This window comes from Poromitra crassiceps (assembly GCF_964638095.1).
Source record: "Poromitra crassiceps genome assembly, chromosome: 6".
Lineage (NCBI taxonomy): Eukaryota > Metazoa > Chordata > Actinopteri > Beryciformes > Melamphaidae > Poromitra > Poromitra crassiceps.
Window position 1 is genome coordinate 30,954,503 of NC_139627.1, and position 16,183 is coordinate 30,970,685.

A 16,183-nucleotide genomic window follows, 5' to 3' on the forward strand; every position below is an offset into this window, starting at 1 on the left:
AATTTAAAACTAAACAGATCACGCTTCAATCCAGTATTAACCAGGAATCCACACGTGTCAAACTAATCCCATCTCACCCCTTTCTCTTCCAAACCAGCCGCTCCCAACATCGAGTTTGGCCCCGAGTACTTTGAGGGTCTGACGGTGAAGGCTGGAGACAACATCCGTCTGAAGGTGAGCATCACGGGCCGGCCGGTGCCCAAGGTGGTGTGGTTCAGAGACGGCAAGGAGATCACCAAGAAGATGATGGACATCATCAATGTGGCTGGCTCCAGCACGCTGTCTGTGAGGGATGCCGACCGCTCGCATCGCGGACTCTACACTGTGGAGGCCACCAACGGATCAGGAAGCAAGAAGGAGGACATTAATGTACAAGTCCAAGGTGCCGTGCAGTTTTTCTCTTCATATTATAAGGCAGTTTTAACTTGTTAGTTTATTTTATTAGTTTATTTGTAAGGGATAAGTACAGTAGAGAGAAACATTGACAGTTGCAGAAGCAACACTGGATGTACTGTACACCCGTATATAGCCGAAGCTAATTTCCAACACCAGTCCCTCCTTGATGGACATTGATGGGTCAAGCAATCATTGGAATTATGTTATAGTTTGCTATATTTACAGTTTACAGTCCGTAAATCAGTGCATATAGTAATAAAACAACAGCAACAACCATATGACAACACACAAACATACAAATACACAAATAAAACAAAACAATACATTGGGACTGAAGATTAATGAATGAAAGAGTAAATCAATCAACTGCATGATACTTAGTTATTCTTACTGCCATAAGACACAGTTTCTTGTCTTTTCTCCTGTAATGCAGACACTCCCGGGGAGCCGGTGGGTCCCATCACTTTCAGTGACATCTCAGAGGGCAGGTGCACGCTGTCCTGGGGCGTGCCCGAGAACGACGGCTGCTCCGAGGTTTCCCATTACATAATCGAGAAGCGCGAGACCTCCAAGATCTCCTGGGCCCTAGTGTCTGACGAGTGCAAGGAATGCAGCTTCAACGCCACCAAGCTCATCACAACCAACGAGTACCAGTTCAGGGTGTCCGCCGTCAACAAGTTTGGAGTGGGCCGACCCATCGACTCCAGCCCCGTCATCGCACAGCTGCAGTACAGTAAGTGGAGAGTTGGATATGGTCATGATCTCTTCTACGCACACATGGTAGTCATCTCAAGATATGTTATAGCAGTTTCAAATGCATTGGACCTGCACATAATTATAATCCGGAAATTAGCCACACATTCATACAAATTTGTGAGTGCGGTATTGCTAATTTCTACTGTAAATTGTATTTTTATTTTGTTTTATATTTCTAATTAGTTGATTTTTACTTCGATTTTTAGTATAAAATGTATGTAAAATGTGTGTGTGTGTGTGTGTGTGTGTGTGTGTGTGTGTGTGTGTGTGTGTGTGTGTGTGTGTGTGTGTGTGTGTGTGTGTATGTATATATATATATATATATATATATATATATATATATATATATATAGTTTTTAAGTATGTATATACTGTTTTTTCTAAGTTCTATCTAAAGTATTGTTTCACCGACACCTACCTCTGTGTGTGTTTTTGATATAAGTTATGTTGTGTTACTGTCATTGATGTTACTGCTGCTGGAACGCAAGAATTTTCCTCCGGGGATAAAGTACTCTATATCTATCATCACCATCACCATCCTTCTATTTTATTTTATTTTAATTATGTATGTATGTATGTAGGTATTTTGAAAGATATTTTTGAAATTGAATTAAGCTTAATTTATACTTATTAGAAAGTGTCGCTCAGCACATGGTCGCAGACGAAAAAAAAGTGTCGCTCATGGTGTTGCATTTATACTTCAGTGAATGTTTGCCTCAGTTCAACGGTCACATGACACTCGAACGCTATAAGTGCAGACAGCCAAGAGAAGAGAGGGAATGCACAGTGAAACCACGTCGGAGGCAAGATGTAACGTACTTGGCTGCAGCCGCATATAAAGACACACAACCACACAACTCACCTCCTCTCTCTCTGGGAAATTGGTCACGATGACACTTGAAAGTGTCGACTCAAGTCCTAATTTTCTGCCGGCGACGGGTTCAAAAGTGTCGCCAGACCAAGCATAAATTGGGCTTTACTGTTCTTTGTATGCCCTGAAAAGTTCAATGAACAAAATTGTGAAAAAAGTGAGGCAAAAGAAATCTGAAATCTTCACGATTTTCTGTGTTTAATCATTGCATACGACGCATCTAACCAAACTGCTCCCATTTTCCCTAGCTACTCCCGACGCTCCAGGCACTCCTGATGCCACTGAGACGACGGGCGAGAGCATCACCCTGGCATGGATCGCGCCCACATCTGATGGAGGTAACCCGGTCCAGTACTACATCCTGGAGAAACGCGAGAAGAAAACCGTCCGCTTCTACAAAGTGACCACCAAGAAGCCCATCGTGGAGTGTGCTCACAAGGTGCCCGGGCTCACCGAGGATATGGAGTACGAGTTCCGTGTCATGGCTGTGAACGATGCCGGCGTGGGCACTCCTAGCAACGTCTCCCTGCCCATCAAGGCCGCCGAGCCCAAGGATATCCCCTGTGCCCCGTCTGTGGTCTGCGTGTCTGACTCCACCAACACTTCCATCAGCCTGGAGTGGACCAGACCCGCGGACGATGGAGGCATGGTGGTCCTGGGCTACGTGGTGGAGATGGCTAAGGAAGAAGAGGAGGAGTGGAAGCGGGTGAACGAGGAGCTGGTGGAGGAGACTACCTACACGGTGAGCGGTCTGGAGACGGGAGCCGAGTACAGATTCCGCGTCGCGGCCGTCAATCACGTGGGCAAGGGTGATGAGAAGGAGACCGAGGAGCCCGCCCAGGCCATCGACAGATTCATGCCACCCCAGGTGGACATCGATGCCAGCTTCAAGCAGAGCCACATTGTCAAGGCCGGAAGCTCGGTGTGTCTGGGCATCCACTTCAGAGGAAAGCCCATTCCCGCTGCCACTTGGGTGAAGGAAGATGGCGAGCTGGGTGCCATGTCAGAAATCACCACTACAGATGGCTACACTACACTCGCCTTCGAAAACTGCTCGAGAAATGACTCAGGCAAATACACCATCACCCTGGAGAACGCCAGTGGCAGCAAAGCCGTTACGTTCAACGTAAAGGTGATGGACACCCCCGGACCTCCGCAGGCCCTGGCGTTCAAAGAAGTGTCCCGCGGCTCGGTCACCCTGGCCTGGGAGTCTCCTCTGAACGACGGTGGAGCCCGCATCCATCACTACATCGTGGAGAGGCGCGAGGCTAGCCGTCGCACCTGGCAGCAATCCGGTGGGAAATGCACGGCGCACATCCTGAAGATTCAGGACCTTCTGGAGGGAGTGCCCTACTTCTTCAGAGTTTCTGCTGAGAACCAGCACGGCGTGGGCGAAGCCTTTGAGCTGACAGAGCCCGTCATTGCCACGGCCGAACCGGCATCCCCCAAGAGACTGGACGTCCTGGACACCACGGACAGCTCCGTGTCCCTGGGCTGGCTCAAACCAGAGCACGATGGAGGCAGTCGCATCCAAGGCTTTGTCATTGAAGCTAAAGCCAAGGGGACGGACAAGTGGATGGTTGTTGGAAACACCCAGACCCTCTCCTACACGGTGGAGAAACTCAACAAGGGCGATGAGTACGACTTCTGTGTGAAGGCCAAAAATGAAGCCGGCTTCAGCCAGGCCAGGGAGACTCTGGCCTCCGTGCTGGTCAAGGAGCCTCACATCGAACCTGCAGCTGACCTCAGCGAGATCACCGACCAGCTCATCACATCCAGGTCTGGTAACACTTTATTTTTTCTTCTTTTAAGATGCAATTTTGATATAATTTTTAACAAATCTCAAGTCAAGTCAATCAAGTCTATATATATATATATATATATATATATATATATATATATTTAATATAATTGTAAATAAATTCTGGCAGTAAGGGGTTAATAATAATATTTTTTTAACAGTGCCATGCACCAATTAACCTTAATTTGAATATTCTATAAACATATTTGATATTGTTACTGTTACTGTTAGTGTTTTATACATTCAAATAATGCACATTTTATTGATTGCTTGGACTATTAATGCTCATCAAGGGATTAGTGTTGAACATTAGCTCTGGCTATAAACACATCCGCAGCACCTTGGACACTGCTCTTTCAGCTGTCAATATTATCTTACTTGCCTACAGTTATCTGTCATCTGTAAACTAAACTAATAGCTGAGTAAGATATATGCAACTATAAACAATATATTTAGCTGTTCTCAATACTAATTCATAAAGTGAAGTGAAGACCTTACTTATTTGGTGTGTAGTGCGACTTTTGTTAAGAAGGGCTTTTGTTAAGAACAAAGAAAACATTTAAATAACAGAAAGAAGCCCCCCCCCGCAACAGTACTACCAAAAACAAAAGAGTAGCATCTGTAAATGTATGCTTGTCTTGGTAAAGCAAAATTAAGTAAATGTTTTATTGCTAGCTCCATTGGGACATGGCCTCACAATATGTTTCCTTACTTTTCCCCGATTTTTTTAAGGTCCGGCAACACCTTCACCATCGACGTCCCCATCAGCGGCAGACCCGCTCCTAAGGTGAGCTGGAAGCTGGAGGAGATGAAGCTGAGGAACTCAGAAAAAGTCTCTATCAAAGTGTCCAAGGACCGAACCAGCATCTCGGTCAAGGAGGCCATGAGAGGCGACGGAGGCAAATACCACGTGACTCTGGAGAACGTGGCAGGAACCAAGACCTTCACCATTGAAGTCAATGTAATCGGCAGACCCAGTGCTCCCAGCGGACCCATTGAGATCTCCTCGATCACGTCCGAGTCATGCGTGGTGAGCTGGGAGGCGCCGGAGGATGATGGAGGCACCGACATCACTAACTACATCGTTGAGAAGCGCGAGTCGGGCTCCACCGCCTGGCAGCTCATTAACTCCAGCGTGAAGCGCACCACGCTGCACGTGGCTCACCTCACCAAGTACATGCAGTACACCTTCAGGGTCAGCGCAGAGAACAGGTTCGGCATCAGCAAGACCACCGAGTCTGAGACCATCGTTGCCGAGCATCCGTTCAGTGAGTACTACTCTATAGACCTGTGAACTTATTACAGTGAACAAAACATTAATAAACTGAGTAAAGAAGACACAAACATATTAATGAAAAGCAAATGTATAATTTTAGTCATTTGTAACCTATTTAGATATTTTAACAAAATAATTCAACATTCAATGATAATATTAGACATACCTTTGTCCATCACTAGGGGCATTTTTGTAAAGGACTCCAGATTGTGTTATTAATATTATTATTATTATTATTATTATAGTATTTTCTGGCAGTAAAGAAGTGTTTTAAATAAAAGTTGACTGATCTATTCAACTTTTTTTCATGAGCAAAATTTTGCCTTTAAACTTGACCAAAAATTTGATTTTACATATTGTGATAAAACTCTACATCGCCTGAACACTTTTATTGATAAAATTTTCAGCTTCATAACCCAGCACTAATAGTTTATTTGTTGCTTATTTTGAGACAGATCGTAGCTCTCAGTGGAAAATCTTTGTTTAAAAACGGTTATATTTGATTTATTTTTAATTACATTGGATTTTCTCATTAATAAACTACTCTGAAATCAGTTATTACTGTAGTAAAACTCTCTCCAATATTCACAGCTGACCCCAGGATCGGGTTTGTGTTTTCATTTCAGTTATGGACTCTATGGGAGTTAAGGTATCTTCTCTGACATTAATTAAGAACAGTAACAGTGATTCTGAACTGAGAGTCTCCAGTCTACAGTGTGGACTCTGCAGTCCAGCAGAGAACAGCTTAAGTCCGGCTTAAGACTCGGAGCCGAGAACTGAGGCCAGAGCCTCACAGCTTCTCTCTGTGCTGTGTACTGTGTATTCTGGTGTTTGCATTATGTATCCTGTCATTTCCTGTGCTGTGTACTGTGTATTCTGGTGTTTGTTGCATGTACTGTGCCTTTCATGTGTGCAAGCAAACCTGTGAAGCCAAAGACAAATTTCCACATTGTGGACAATAAATTGAATTGAATTGAAACTGACAGCTGACAGACAGTCAGCCTGGAGAACGTGTAGACATGTAGAAATGGTATTGTGTTAATATTCAATGTCATTATTGTATTATTTCTACTGACAGACTGTATGGAGAATATAATCAACAAAGTTCATTGTTATTAATCTTAGCTGATGTAGACTGTGTTGCAAAGTTCACTTCACTATTGTTGACAAAATGTGCTATCGTAAGTACCGTAAATTCCGGACTATAAGGCGCACCGGTGTATAAGCCGCACCTTCAAAGTTGACTATTTTTTTCTTATATAAGCCGCACCGGACTACAAGCCGCGGGTGTTTTAATAGTATTTTTTTTTTGTGTTTTTTGTGTTTTAATGTTTAATTACCATATGTAATGCTCCCATTTATTAACATTTCAACAAAACAACATAACACAACACCACCTGTGTTGTTATTTACAGTGCACACAGTGTCATACAGTGTCATACAGTGTCATACAGTGTCATACAGTGTGGTGAAAAGAGGGCAAGAGAGGAAATTAAAACAGAAGTGGCTTTATAGTTAGAAAGAGTGCTAAAAAAGAGAGATTTTTTTTTTTTTTTTTTTTTTTTTTTTGAAAAAATCCATAGATAAGCCGCACCGTTATATAAGCCGCAGGGGCCAAAAAAGCCCAAAAAATGGGAAAAAAGGTGCGGCTTATAGTCCGGAATTTACGGTAATGAATAGACGAGGAAGGATTCAGCACATCACACACACACACACACATATATATATATATTGTTTTCATTTAAAACAACAGTGGCATTATGTAAACAAGCTGGAGTTTGAAGGGTTAAAATTATGAAGATGAATGAATATTAGGTAGTTATGATCAGGACTGAAGTTAAAAGATTTAACGAAAACATAGAAGATAATCTCAATATATCATATTTTGATGGCAGTTTTTTGATGCCAGAAATGTTTGTCCTCTAAGGGAGTTTTTTCTAAGTGATGCCCGAGGTTGTTAGACTAAGGTAATATTAATGGTAATGTATAACAATGTATAGGCCTAGCTACTTTTGAAACAGACTGTTGTATGGGACTGTACTCAAACAAGACATGTGTTTGTTCTAACAGCGCCTCCAGGCCCGCCAACGAGACCCACCGTCTCCGGCGTCACCGCCACCACCATGAACATCAAGTGGGAGGAGCCTTACCACGATGGCGGCAGCAAGGTGACGGGCTACTGGGTGGAAAAGAAGGAGAGGAACAACATCCTCTGGGTGAGGGAGAACAAGATCCCCTACTTTGAGTGCTACTCCCCTGTGGAAGGTCTGGTGGAAGGTCTGGAGTACCAGTTCAGGATCTACGCCATGAACAGCGCCGGGCTCAGCAAGGCCAGCGAGGCCTCCAAGAGAGCCGTGGCCCAGAACCCTGTCGGTGAGTGGACTTGAGTTATTATTACCTCTGCCAAGGAGGTTATGTTTCGGTGCTGTTTGTCCGTCCATTTGTTAGCAGGATTACGGCAAAACAACTGGGCCAATTTCATGAAACTTGGTGGAAGGCCGTAGCATAGGCCAAGGAAGAACCCATCAAATTTTGGAGCGGATTCGTTCCGGGCGGGTCAATGGGAGGCGTCGGGGCAAGGGAAAAGTGGCCTTAGCTAGGGATGGGAAGGTCGTAGAAAGTCGAGATTCTAGGGATGGCTAGGTGTATCTGGGTGGTGGGAGGGGGGGCGTGGTCATGAAAGCAGGCGGGGCTAGGGATAGTAAGGTCGTAGTCGTAGATAGTCGGGGTTCGTGGGGTGGGTAGAAGGAGTGGCCGGGGCCATGTGGGCCTTGGCGGAGGTTTGCGCTCTCCGAGTGCGCTTCTAGTAGTTTTGTATTTTTCATTCGTTTTTATTTTGATTTCGTTTTCAATTTTTGTGCTCAATTCAGTTCATTCAGGGACCATATTATTTTGTGTCCACTATTAATAAATAGGTACCTTGCTCCAAACTGTGTGTCTGTCTCTTCTCAGATCCACCAAGTAAGCCAGAAGTCACGAATGTCACCAGGTCCACTGTGTCCCTCAAATGGTCATCCCCGCTGAATGACGGGGGCAGTCCCATCGTGGGCTACATCATCGAGCGGAAGCCCTACACGCTGACCGGGGAGGGCCGCTGGCTCAAGTGCAACTACACCAATGTGACAGACACCTCGTTCACCGTCACCGCGCTGGGCGAGGGAGAGCCCTACGAGTTCAGGGTTATCGCCAAGAACACAAACCAGGTCTTCAGCCTGCCCTCTCAGTCCACTGGCTCTGTGCAGTGCAAGACCGACTTTGGTAAGACACGCCCCTCTGCTAATGCGTTAACGTCACCGATACTACACAGATGTCCAATACATAACCACACACACTTTCGCACTTCTGTCATCTTACCTCGAGAAATATTCGGCCCAAAGCCATTAGAGCTGCAATGATTAGTCGATTAATTGATTAATCGACTCTCTCCCCCTCTCTCTCCCCCCCTCCCTATCACTCTGTCTCTCCCCGCTCTCTCTCTCCTCTATCTCTCTCCTTCCCTCTGTCTCTCCCTCTCTCTATCTCACTCTCTCTCCTCTATCTCTCTCCTTCCCTCTGTCTCTCCCTCTCTCTCTCTCCCTCTCTCTTCTCTATCTCTCTCCTTCCCTCTGTCTCTCCCTCTCTCTCTCTCCCTCTCTCTCCTTCACTCTGTCTCTCCCCCTCTCTCTCTCCCTCTCTCTCCTCTATCTCTCTCCTTCCCTCTGTCTCTCCCTCTCTCTCTCCCTCTCTCTCCTTCACTCTGTCTCTCCCCCTCTCTCTCTCCCTCTCTCTCCTCAATCTCTCTCCTTCCCTCTGTCTCTCCCTCTCTCTCTCAAATTTGGCTAGAAGCCAAGGTATGGCGAGTGCCATATCAAATTGATGCCTATGCAATTGATTAGTCGAGGAAACAATTGACAGATAATAAAAACAATCATTAGCTGTAGCCCTATGGTTGACCATAAAACATTTAAATTGGAGCAAAAAGAAAAATAAAGATGGGGGAGGGGGAACTAAAATTAATTCCCCCCCTGCCTGTTACTTTTTGTTTTTGCTCCATGTGAAATGTTTTATCGTCACTCATGATTCAGTAGGTCACGGGTTGGCTTGGTTCCAGCCTTATAACTCGTTACATAAGGATTTTTCTAAATGTCTTTGGAGTAAATGAATGGGGAACTCACTTCCGGGGCAAGAGACGTCACATGACTGTTCAGCTCTATAGCAGCCATCACTCTGGTTTGTTTTCTTCCTGCCGTGTCAAACTGGCAGCACTCACTTGTTTTCTTCCTGTCCAACAGAGCCTCCAAAGGCCCAGCTGGACAGCAAGTTGCTGTCGGACACGGTGACGGTCCGGGCCGGTTCAGACCTGGTCTTAGATGCTGCCGTGGGTGGTCGGCCTGATCCAAAGTGCTCCTGGGCCAAAGGAACCAAGGACCTGGAGCTGTGTGAGAAGTACCACCTACAGTACACCCCCACCAAGGCCATGGCCATCATCAAGTTATGTGACAGAGACGACACAGGGAAGTATGTCCTCACCGTCAGGAACGTCAGTGGAACCAAGACCGCCGAGGTCAACGTCAAAGTGCTCGGTGAGTGTGAAAATTTATCACTTAGAGAACTTAAGCGTTGTTTGCATTTTTAGGTATTTTGTGTATGTTCAGGGGTCCAAGCACGTAGTGCTGCAAACTACTCAGGCAAAAAGTAAATAAAAAATAGACCAGATGGTGGCCCGCAATGTCAACTTATGTTTTGGTCCATTGGGCATTAAGATGAAAATTGTGTCATTCGCACTGTGAAGATTTGCGTCTGTCACCTCTTTCACGCCGCCCGGGGTGAAATCTCATTTACTTGCATGTTTGCATTGCCTTTGTATGTAATCTCGTTGCATGAATTTACAAAAAAATCACTTGAAAGTAAGTCATAGCATCAGACTTATTTCGTCCTCACCCATTTCTGACTAGATTTTCCACCATCTAGAATAGCATGTTCTCCTGCAATACCGTCTCCAAATTTGGTGTGCATAATCTCTGGATGGTCATGATTAGAAGTTATCTATCTATATATATATACAGTATATATATATATCTATATCTATATCTATATATATATATAGATATATATATATATATATTCACACACACACGCTGCTCCACCCTCTGCCGATCTTGGGAGAGCTGTAGACTAGCATGATGCTTCCTCCGACACATGTTCAGTTTTCACCTGACAGCGGGGAGCTTCACCGGCAGGACGTAGCACGTACATGGGAGGATCACGCTATTCCCACCAGTTCCCTTCCGCCCCGACCAGGTGCCCTGACTGACCAGAGGAGGCGCTAGTAGTTTCAAAGGGCAGGCACTTAAAAAAAATACCTGGCAGGTGATTGGGTGAACCATCTGTCTGTCTGGCGTCACACCTAAAGCCCACCCGTAGCTGCCTCATAGGATGCTGATTGGTGTGAACCACTGATGGTTCAGATTCAAGCCAATAGATTGCAGCGTGGCAACATGGATTTATCGTGTGATCATGATCTCACGCGATTTCAGCTGCCTCGTAAGGTTACAAACATTCCACATAACACTTTCTCCCTCCATAGTTGCTGCTTGCAGCTATATTTGATACTGTTATTCAGAGTGTCTTACAGTCAGTGGGTTTGTTTTGCAGACACCCCCGGCGTGTGCGAGGGCAGCATTGAGATCAGCAAGATAACAGAGGAATCATGCATGCTGAGCTGGAAGCCCCCTCTGGAGGATGGGGGCGATGCTGTGAGTCATTACATCGTGGAGCGCCGCGACACCAACCGCCTCAACTGGGTCATCATGGACGATGAGTGCAAGGACTCCACCTGCCCCATCACCCGGCTGTTCAAAAACACTGAGTACCTGTTTAGAGTCCGCGGAGTCAACAAGTATGGAGCCGGAGTCTACATGCAGTCTGAGCCCATGGTCGCCAGAAACACATTCAGTAAGTCACATGATTACTGACTGAATCTTAAAGTCAATTAAGTCTTGAACTGGGTTATCACTGCTACAAGTGTTTCAAAGGGAGAGTTCACACCAAAATCAAAAGTACAGTTTTCAAAAGTGTGCCACTTATTTACAGTGTTGGGGGTCGTTACTCAAAAAAGTTATATATTACCCATTACACATTACTTTAAAAAAAGTAATGCCTTACTTTACTTAATTACTCCCTGGAGCAAGTAATTCGTTACACTATTCGTTACACTACTCGTTAGATTAATTTTGTGTTACTCCTAAACATCGCCTGAGATGCATTGTCAGTTAACAACATTAAACCTTACGCTATATCAGCACAAATCCCTATCCTAATAAGGAGGACCTACACAAGATCTTTGTTTCTGAAAGACGGAGACAACTCCAACTTTGGAGGACTCCACATCAGACGCCAGGATTTATTATTCCCCCCGTGTCCAAAATACAGCGTCAGGGGCTCCGCCGTCAACAGCTTACACTGGCAACATTTCCTCTGACAATGCACCAAGTCTGTTTATTTCTGCTTTTCACCTTACCTGCTGCTACGACTCAGCGAGCGTGGGTCCTCCCTGGGTCTTTATCTGCTAGCTTTGTGTTGTTGTTAACATGTTGCCTTCCGGTGCTTGAAGATATTTGATATCATGTTCACAGCGGTGGATAAATTGCTTCTGGCCTGGGCAAAGTTTGCACTTTACTGTCACATTCCTGTCCTTTCATGCAACAAATTCAAAGTATGTGCATAATCCACCCGTCAAAGGTTGTAGACTGCACACTGCCATTTTCCCCTCGCATCTGACTGTCTCAACTCCTATGAAAGGTGGCTGTAGATCAGTCACAATGTTTACGGTGGTCTATGTTGAGCCATTACGGACACCATAGTTTCTGGAAGTTATCCTACAATGGATCGGCTGGAGGGACGAACCAACGAATCGTCACTCCTCATGCCTAAAACCTAACCAATCATCACTCCTCCCCTCCCCCAACCCATCCATTCTAGCCACACAAAGACGTCTCTTTACGGTCAGCTGTTGCGCAATCGAGTGAATGAAAGCACGTTTGATGTTTTCCCCATAAATCCTGCAGATTCAAATCCGATCCTGCTGAAAATTGAAGAACTTATGTAACGCAAGTAATGACTTAAGTGTTTGATTAGTAACTGTAGTGTCATTGGATTTAGGAACCGTAATGCCTTACACTACTCGTTACCGACAAATGTAATGTCATTACCTCCAACACTGCTTGTCGAATACAATTACTGGTAAAAGCACTTTTTCTAATCTTACTTTTATATTACTGAGTAATTACTAGTCATTCTAATGCTATAACTATTATCGCATCTATTTTACTTGGATATGACTTAGTTATTTCTGGTCATTTATGGCCTGTAATTTAACAAGTAATTAAATCCAAACCCAAATCTTTGGTGAAGCCTGGCACCTAATCGTGAAAAATAGGGTACTGAACTGGTTTTCTATTATTGGCTGGTCTTTGTGCCAGGTGATGTCACCACCTGTTGTACTCTATAGAGGGTGACATCACAGGGCACAGAGACCAGCCAATATCAGGTCAGTTCAGTACCCTACTTTTCACCATTAGGTGTCATGCTTCACCCCAGATTTAGGTGGGGTGAAGTTGCTCTTTAAAGGGTTACCAGTCAACCTAATCTGCGACTCCTTTCTCTCTCCGTGTGTCTCCTCTTCAGCCGTGCCGTCTCCTCCCGGCACTCCGGAGATCCTGGTGTCCGGGAAGGACTTTGCCACCATCGAGTGGCTGAAGGCAGAGAACGACGGGGGCAGTGAGATTGTGCACTACCTGGTGGAGAGACGTGAGAGGAAGAGCGCCCGCTGGGTGAAGGTGAACCGGGACGGGGCCCAGCTGGACACCACGCTGAAGGTGTCCGGGCTGACGGAGGGGAACATCTACCAGTTCAGAGTGAGCGCCATCAACAAGGCCGGGGAGAGTGAGCCCAGCGAGTTCTCTCTCTACGTCGTCTGCAGAGTGCCCACATGTAAGTCCTGTACACGCAGAAATACTAACTTACTTTGAATCACATACTTTGAATTGTTTTCATTAGAATGTTTTTCAAAAATTCTTCAGCTGTACCAATACACCAGATATGCCCTTGCAATTTAAAATTTAAAATTAAATTATTTTGTTTATTTTTTTGGTATTTTATATACCTTGTGACACAAACAGAAGGAAAGCAAAATCAATCAATCAATCAATCAATCAATCAATTTGTGGGACTTTAAGTTTGAAATTCTCTAAAATGTTTGATTTTGAGTTAGTATGCAGTCAGGGTTGTCTAAAACTCAAATATATCAGGCATATGGGGGTGGCTTTGGGGGTGGCTAAACCTCTTTGGGGTGGATAAAACCTCTTTGGGAGGTGCCAAAAAAAATCATCTATGCAGGAAAACCCCTGTAGAAACATCTCGTAACACTTCTACTTCTCCCCTCCTCGCTCTCAGGCACGCCCGCTCCTCCCTCCATCCCTCGTATCAGCGACACACACGCCGACAGCATCAGCCTGGCCTGGTCGCGCCCGGTGGAGGACGGAGGTGCCGATGTGATGGGCTACATCCTGGAGTTCCAGGAGGCCGAGGCCGAGGAGTGGACCCGAGCCCACCAGAAGACCCTGAGGGGCACCGAGCATGTGGTCACCGGCCTCTCTGGAGGCAAGAAGTACTGCTTCAGAGTGGCCGCGGTCAACATCAATGGCACCGGGGACTTCAGCGAGCCCTGCGCCGAGACCGAGCCCGTGGAGAGAATCGGTCAGTCACACATCAAGTGACAATTCGCAATGTTTCTGCTTTGTTTTGTCCTGTTTGTTCTAGTCTCTCAAAGAGGTGTGACAAGTCAGCTTTGCTCCAGTCTCAATTCAGTCTCAAGTCTTAAGGCACAAGTCTCAAGTCAAGTTCCAAGTCTAAATGTAGAACAGGAACTCAAGTCAGAACAGATCAAGAGTCCTAGAGTGCACCTATTTAACAATGTATGCCAAAAAAAAGATTTGATAGTGCTATCAAATCTTGACAGCTGTCAATCAATTAATCAGCTGTCAGTCAATCAATCAATCAACTGTCATTCTCCGTCTACTGTGCAGTGCGGTGCTGACACAGAGCTAACGTTAACTAGCTGATTTTTCTGTGGGGGGGGGGTGGGCACAAACATGTACGGCCTCATTCCCAGGAGTCGTCCTCCTCATCTCCGCCTGCCTGCTCTGGTAAGGGGGGAGTAGTCCTTCACAACTGAATGGAGGCTAACGTTAGCGAGGCTAGCATACAACTCATCCCTGGCTGTCAGACTCCATATTGGTTTGTTCTAACGCTAGTGATGCACCCATTTTCCAATGGTCCAATCAAACTCCCCAAGTGTTTTGTCCTGCCTCTGTAGCGGCGTGTTCTCCAATCAAATTCCTTCCAGTCTCTGGTCCCGCTCTGGTCCCGCCTACAATCAACCTTTTAATTCAGAAATACGTCACGATAAGGAAGTTAAATACTCTGGAATGCCATTTCATTCTCGACCTTTTTCGATATTTTTCAATGCAATGGTTTTAATAGGATAAAAACTTGGTAAGAGCATCATGCGTTTGAATTCTATAATCCGTTTGAGTCTGACTCGAGTCCAAGTCATATGACACGAGTCCCCACCTCTAGTCTTTCATATGGTTGTTTTGAATAATTGGAAAAGGCACAAAAATGTAAAGCAAATTTAAACAAATAAATTATAAAATGCAGTGTTTCCTTCTTCCAATACAGAGACATTTTTGCTGCAGTCTTAATCAGAGTAACACTGGGCTGTCTGGGTAGTGTAGAGGTAAAAGCACTCCCCTACTACCGCGGAGACCCGGGTTCAATTCCCGGCAGCGGTACTTCCGGCTTGGTCAGACGTTCCTACAGACACAATTGGCCGTGTCTGCGGGTGGGAAGTCGATGGGGTATGAGTCCGCTGTAGGAAGGGAACTGGAGGGAATAGCGTGATCCTCCCACATGCTACATCCTGCCGGTGAAAGCTGTCAGGTGAAAAGAAGTGGCTGGTAACTGCACATGCATCGGAGGAAGCATGTGCAACTCTACATCTCTCCTCAGATCAGCGGGGGATGGAGCAACAACCGGGACAGCAGGGGGATTTGGCCAAGTACAATTGGGGAAAAAATATAAACATAAAATAATTTTATAAACATAAAAGAATTATGATTATAAGCAACATTGTGTGCCATAGATCACCAACGATGCACATTAATAACTGCGTCTCCTCACACAGAAACTCCTGACTTCGAGCTGCACGATGACCTGAAGAAGACCATCTGCCTGCGTGCAGGCGGCTCTCTGCGCCTGTCGGTCACAGTGACGGGACGTCCCACGCCCGCCATCACCTGGAGCAAGCCCGGGGTGGACCTCCAGAACCGCGGCTTTATCGAGGTCAGCAGTACGGCTACCACGCTCATCATTGACAAGGTCCACCGCTACGACGCCGGGAAGTACACGCTGCTGGCTGAGAACTCTGCCGGCAAGCAGGAAGTCAACATCTTGGTCAAGATCTATGGTAAGATAATAATAAAGGGGGAAAAACATGGCTGTGTTATAAGAGCTGAAGTAGCTGACTTAATTCCTGTTTTAAGTCAGCTCAAGTCACTTTGAATAATCCTTGTTCATCACTCTGAGACATTTGGCTTGACCAGAGACCAAAAGCTCTAAGATCTATCCAGTATTTGGGCAAAGTCTGGCCAATAACCTTTACTTATGGATGAGTTGTTTTTCATGCAACATTTGTTATCAATTATTTTCCCACGCCTGAAAATCTCTTTGACATCTAGTTTTACAGGGTAATTAAAGGTACCTACACTGTTTATGTTGTTGAGTTCATATTGTTGTCATATGAACCCTGGCGCCTAATATACACTTCACAAACCAGACACTGAGACAAAAAATATGATGATCTATGGTAAGAAGAAATCAAAATATCCAGTGAACATTAGAATAAGCAACCTTGAAAAATCTCAGTATTCGCCTTTGAATAAAAGTCAATAAGATACACAATATAGACAGTCACTGTTATTATACTGTATATGATGATATTGAAGTTATTTTTATTAAAATTAAAATTATTTTATTTGACCCT

General features: G+C 45.1%; 1 protein-coding gene across 1 annotated transcript in view; it reads left to right on the forward strand.

The window, feature by feature from the left end:
• The window catches only part of ttn.1 (titin, tandem duplicate 1), a 252,137-nt gene that overhangs the window by 205,483 nt on the left and 30,471 nt on the right, over positions 1-16,183 (forward strand). Inside the window, exons 124-134 of the mRNA XM_083637998.1 lie at positions 98-382; positions 830-1,129; positions 2,272-3,802; positions 4,557-5,092; positions 7,171-7,473; positions 8,053-8,358; positions 9,372-9,662; positions 10,735-11,034; positions 12,766-13,071; positions 13,534-13,836; positions 15,326-15,607. Of these exons, the coding sequence (XP_083494124.1) occupies positions 98-382; positions 830-1,129; positions 2,272-3,802; positions 4,557-5,092; positions 7,171-7,473; positions 8,053-8,358; positions 9,372-9,662; positions 10,735-11,034; positions 12,766-13,071; positions 13,534-13,836; positions 15,326-15,607 (4,743 nt within the window). The remainder of the gene's footprint in view (positions 1-97; positions 383-829; positions 1,130-2,271; positions 3,803-4,556; positions 5,093-7,170; positions 7,474-8,052; positions 8,359-9,371; positions 9,663-10,734; positions 11,035-12,765; positions 13,072-13,533; positions 13,837-15,325; positions 15,608-16,183) is intronic.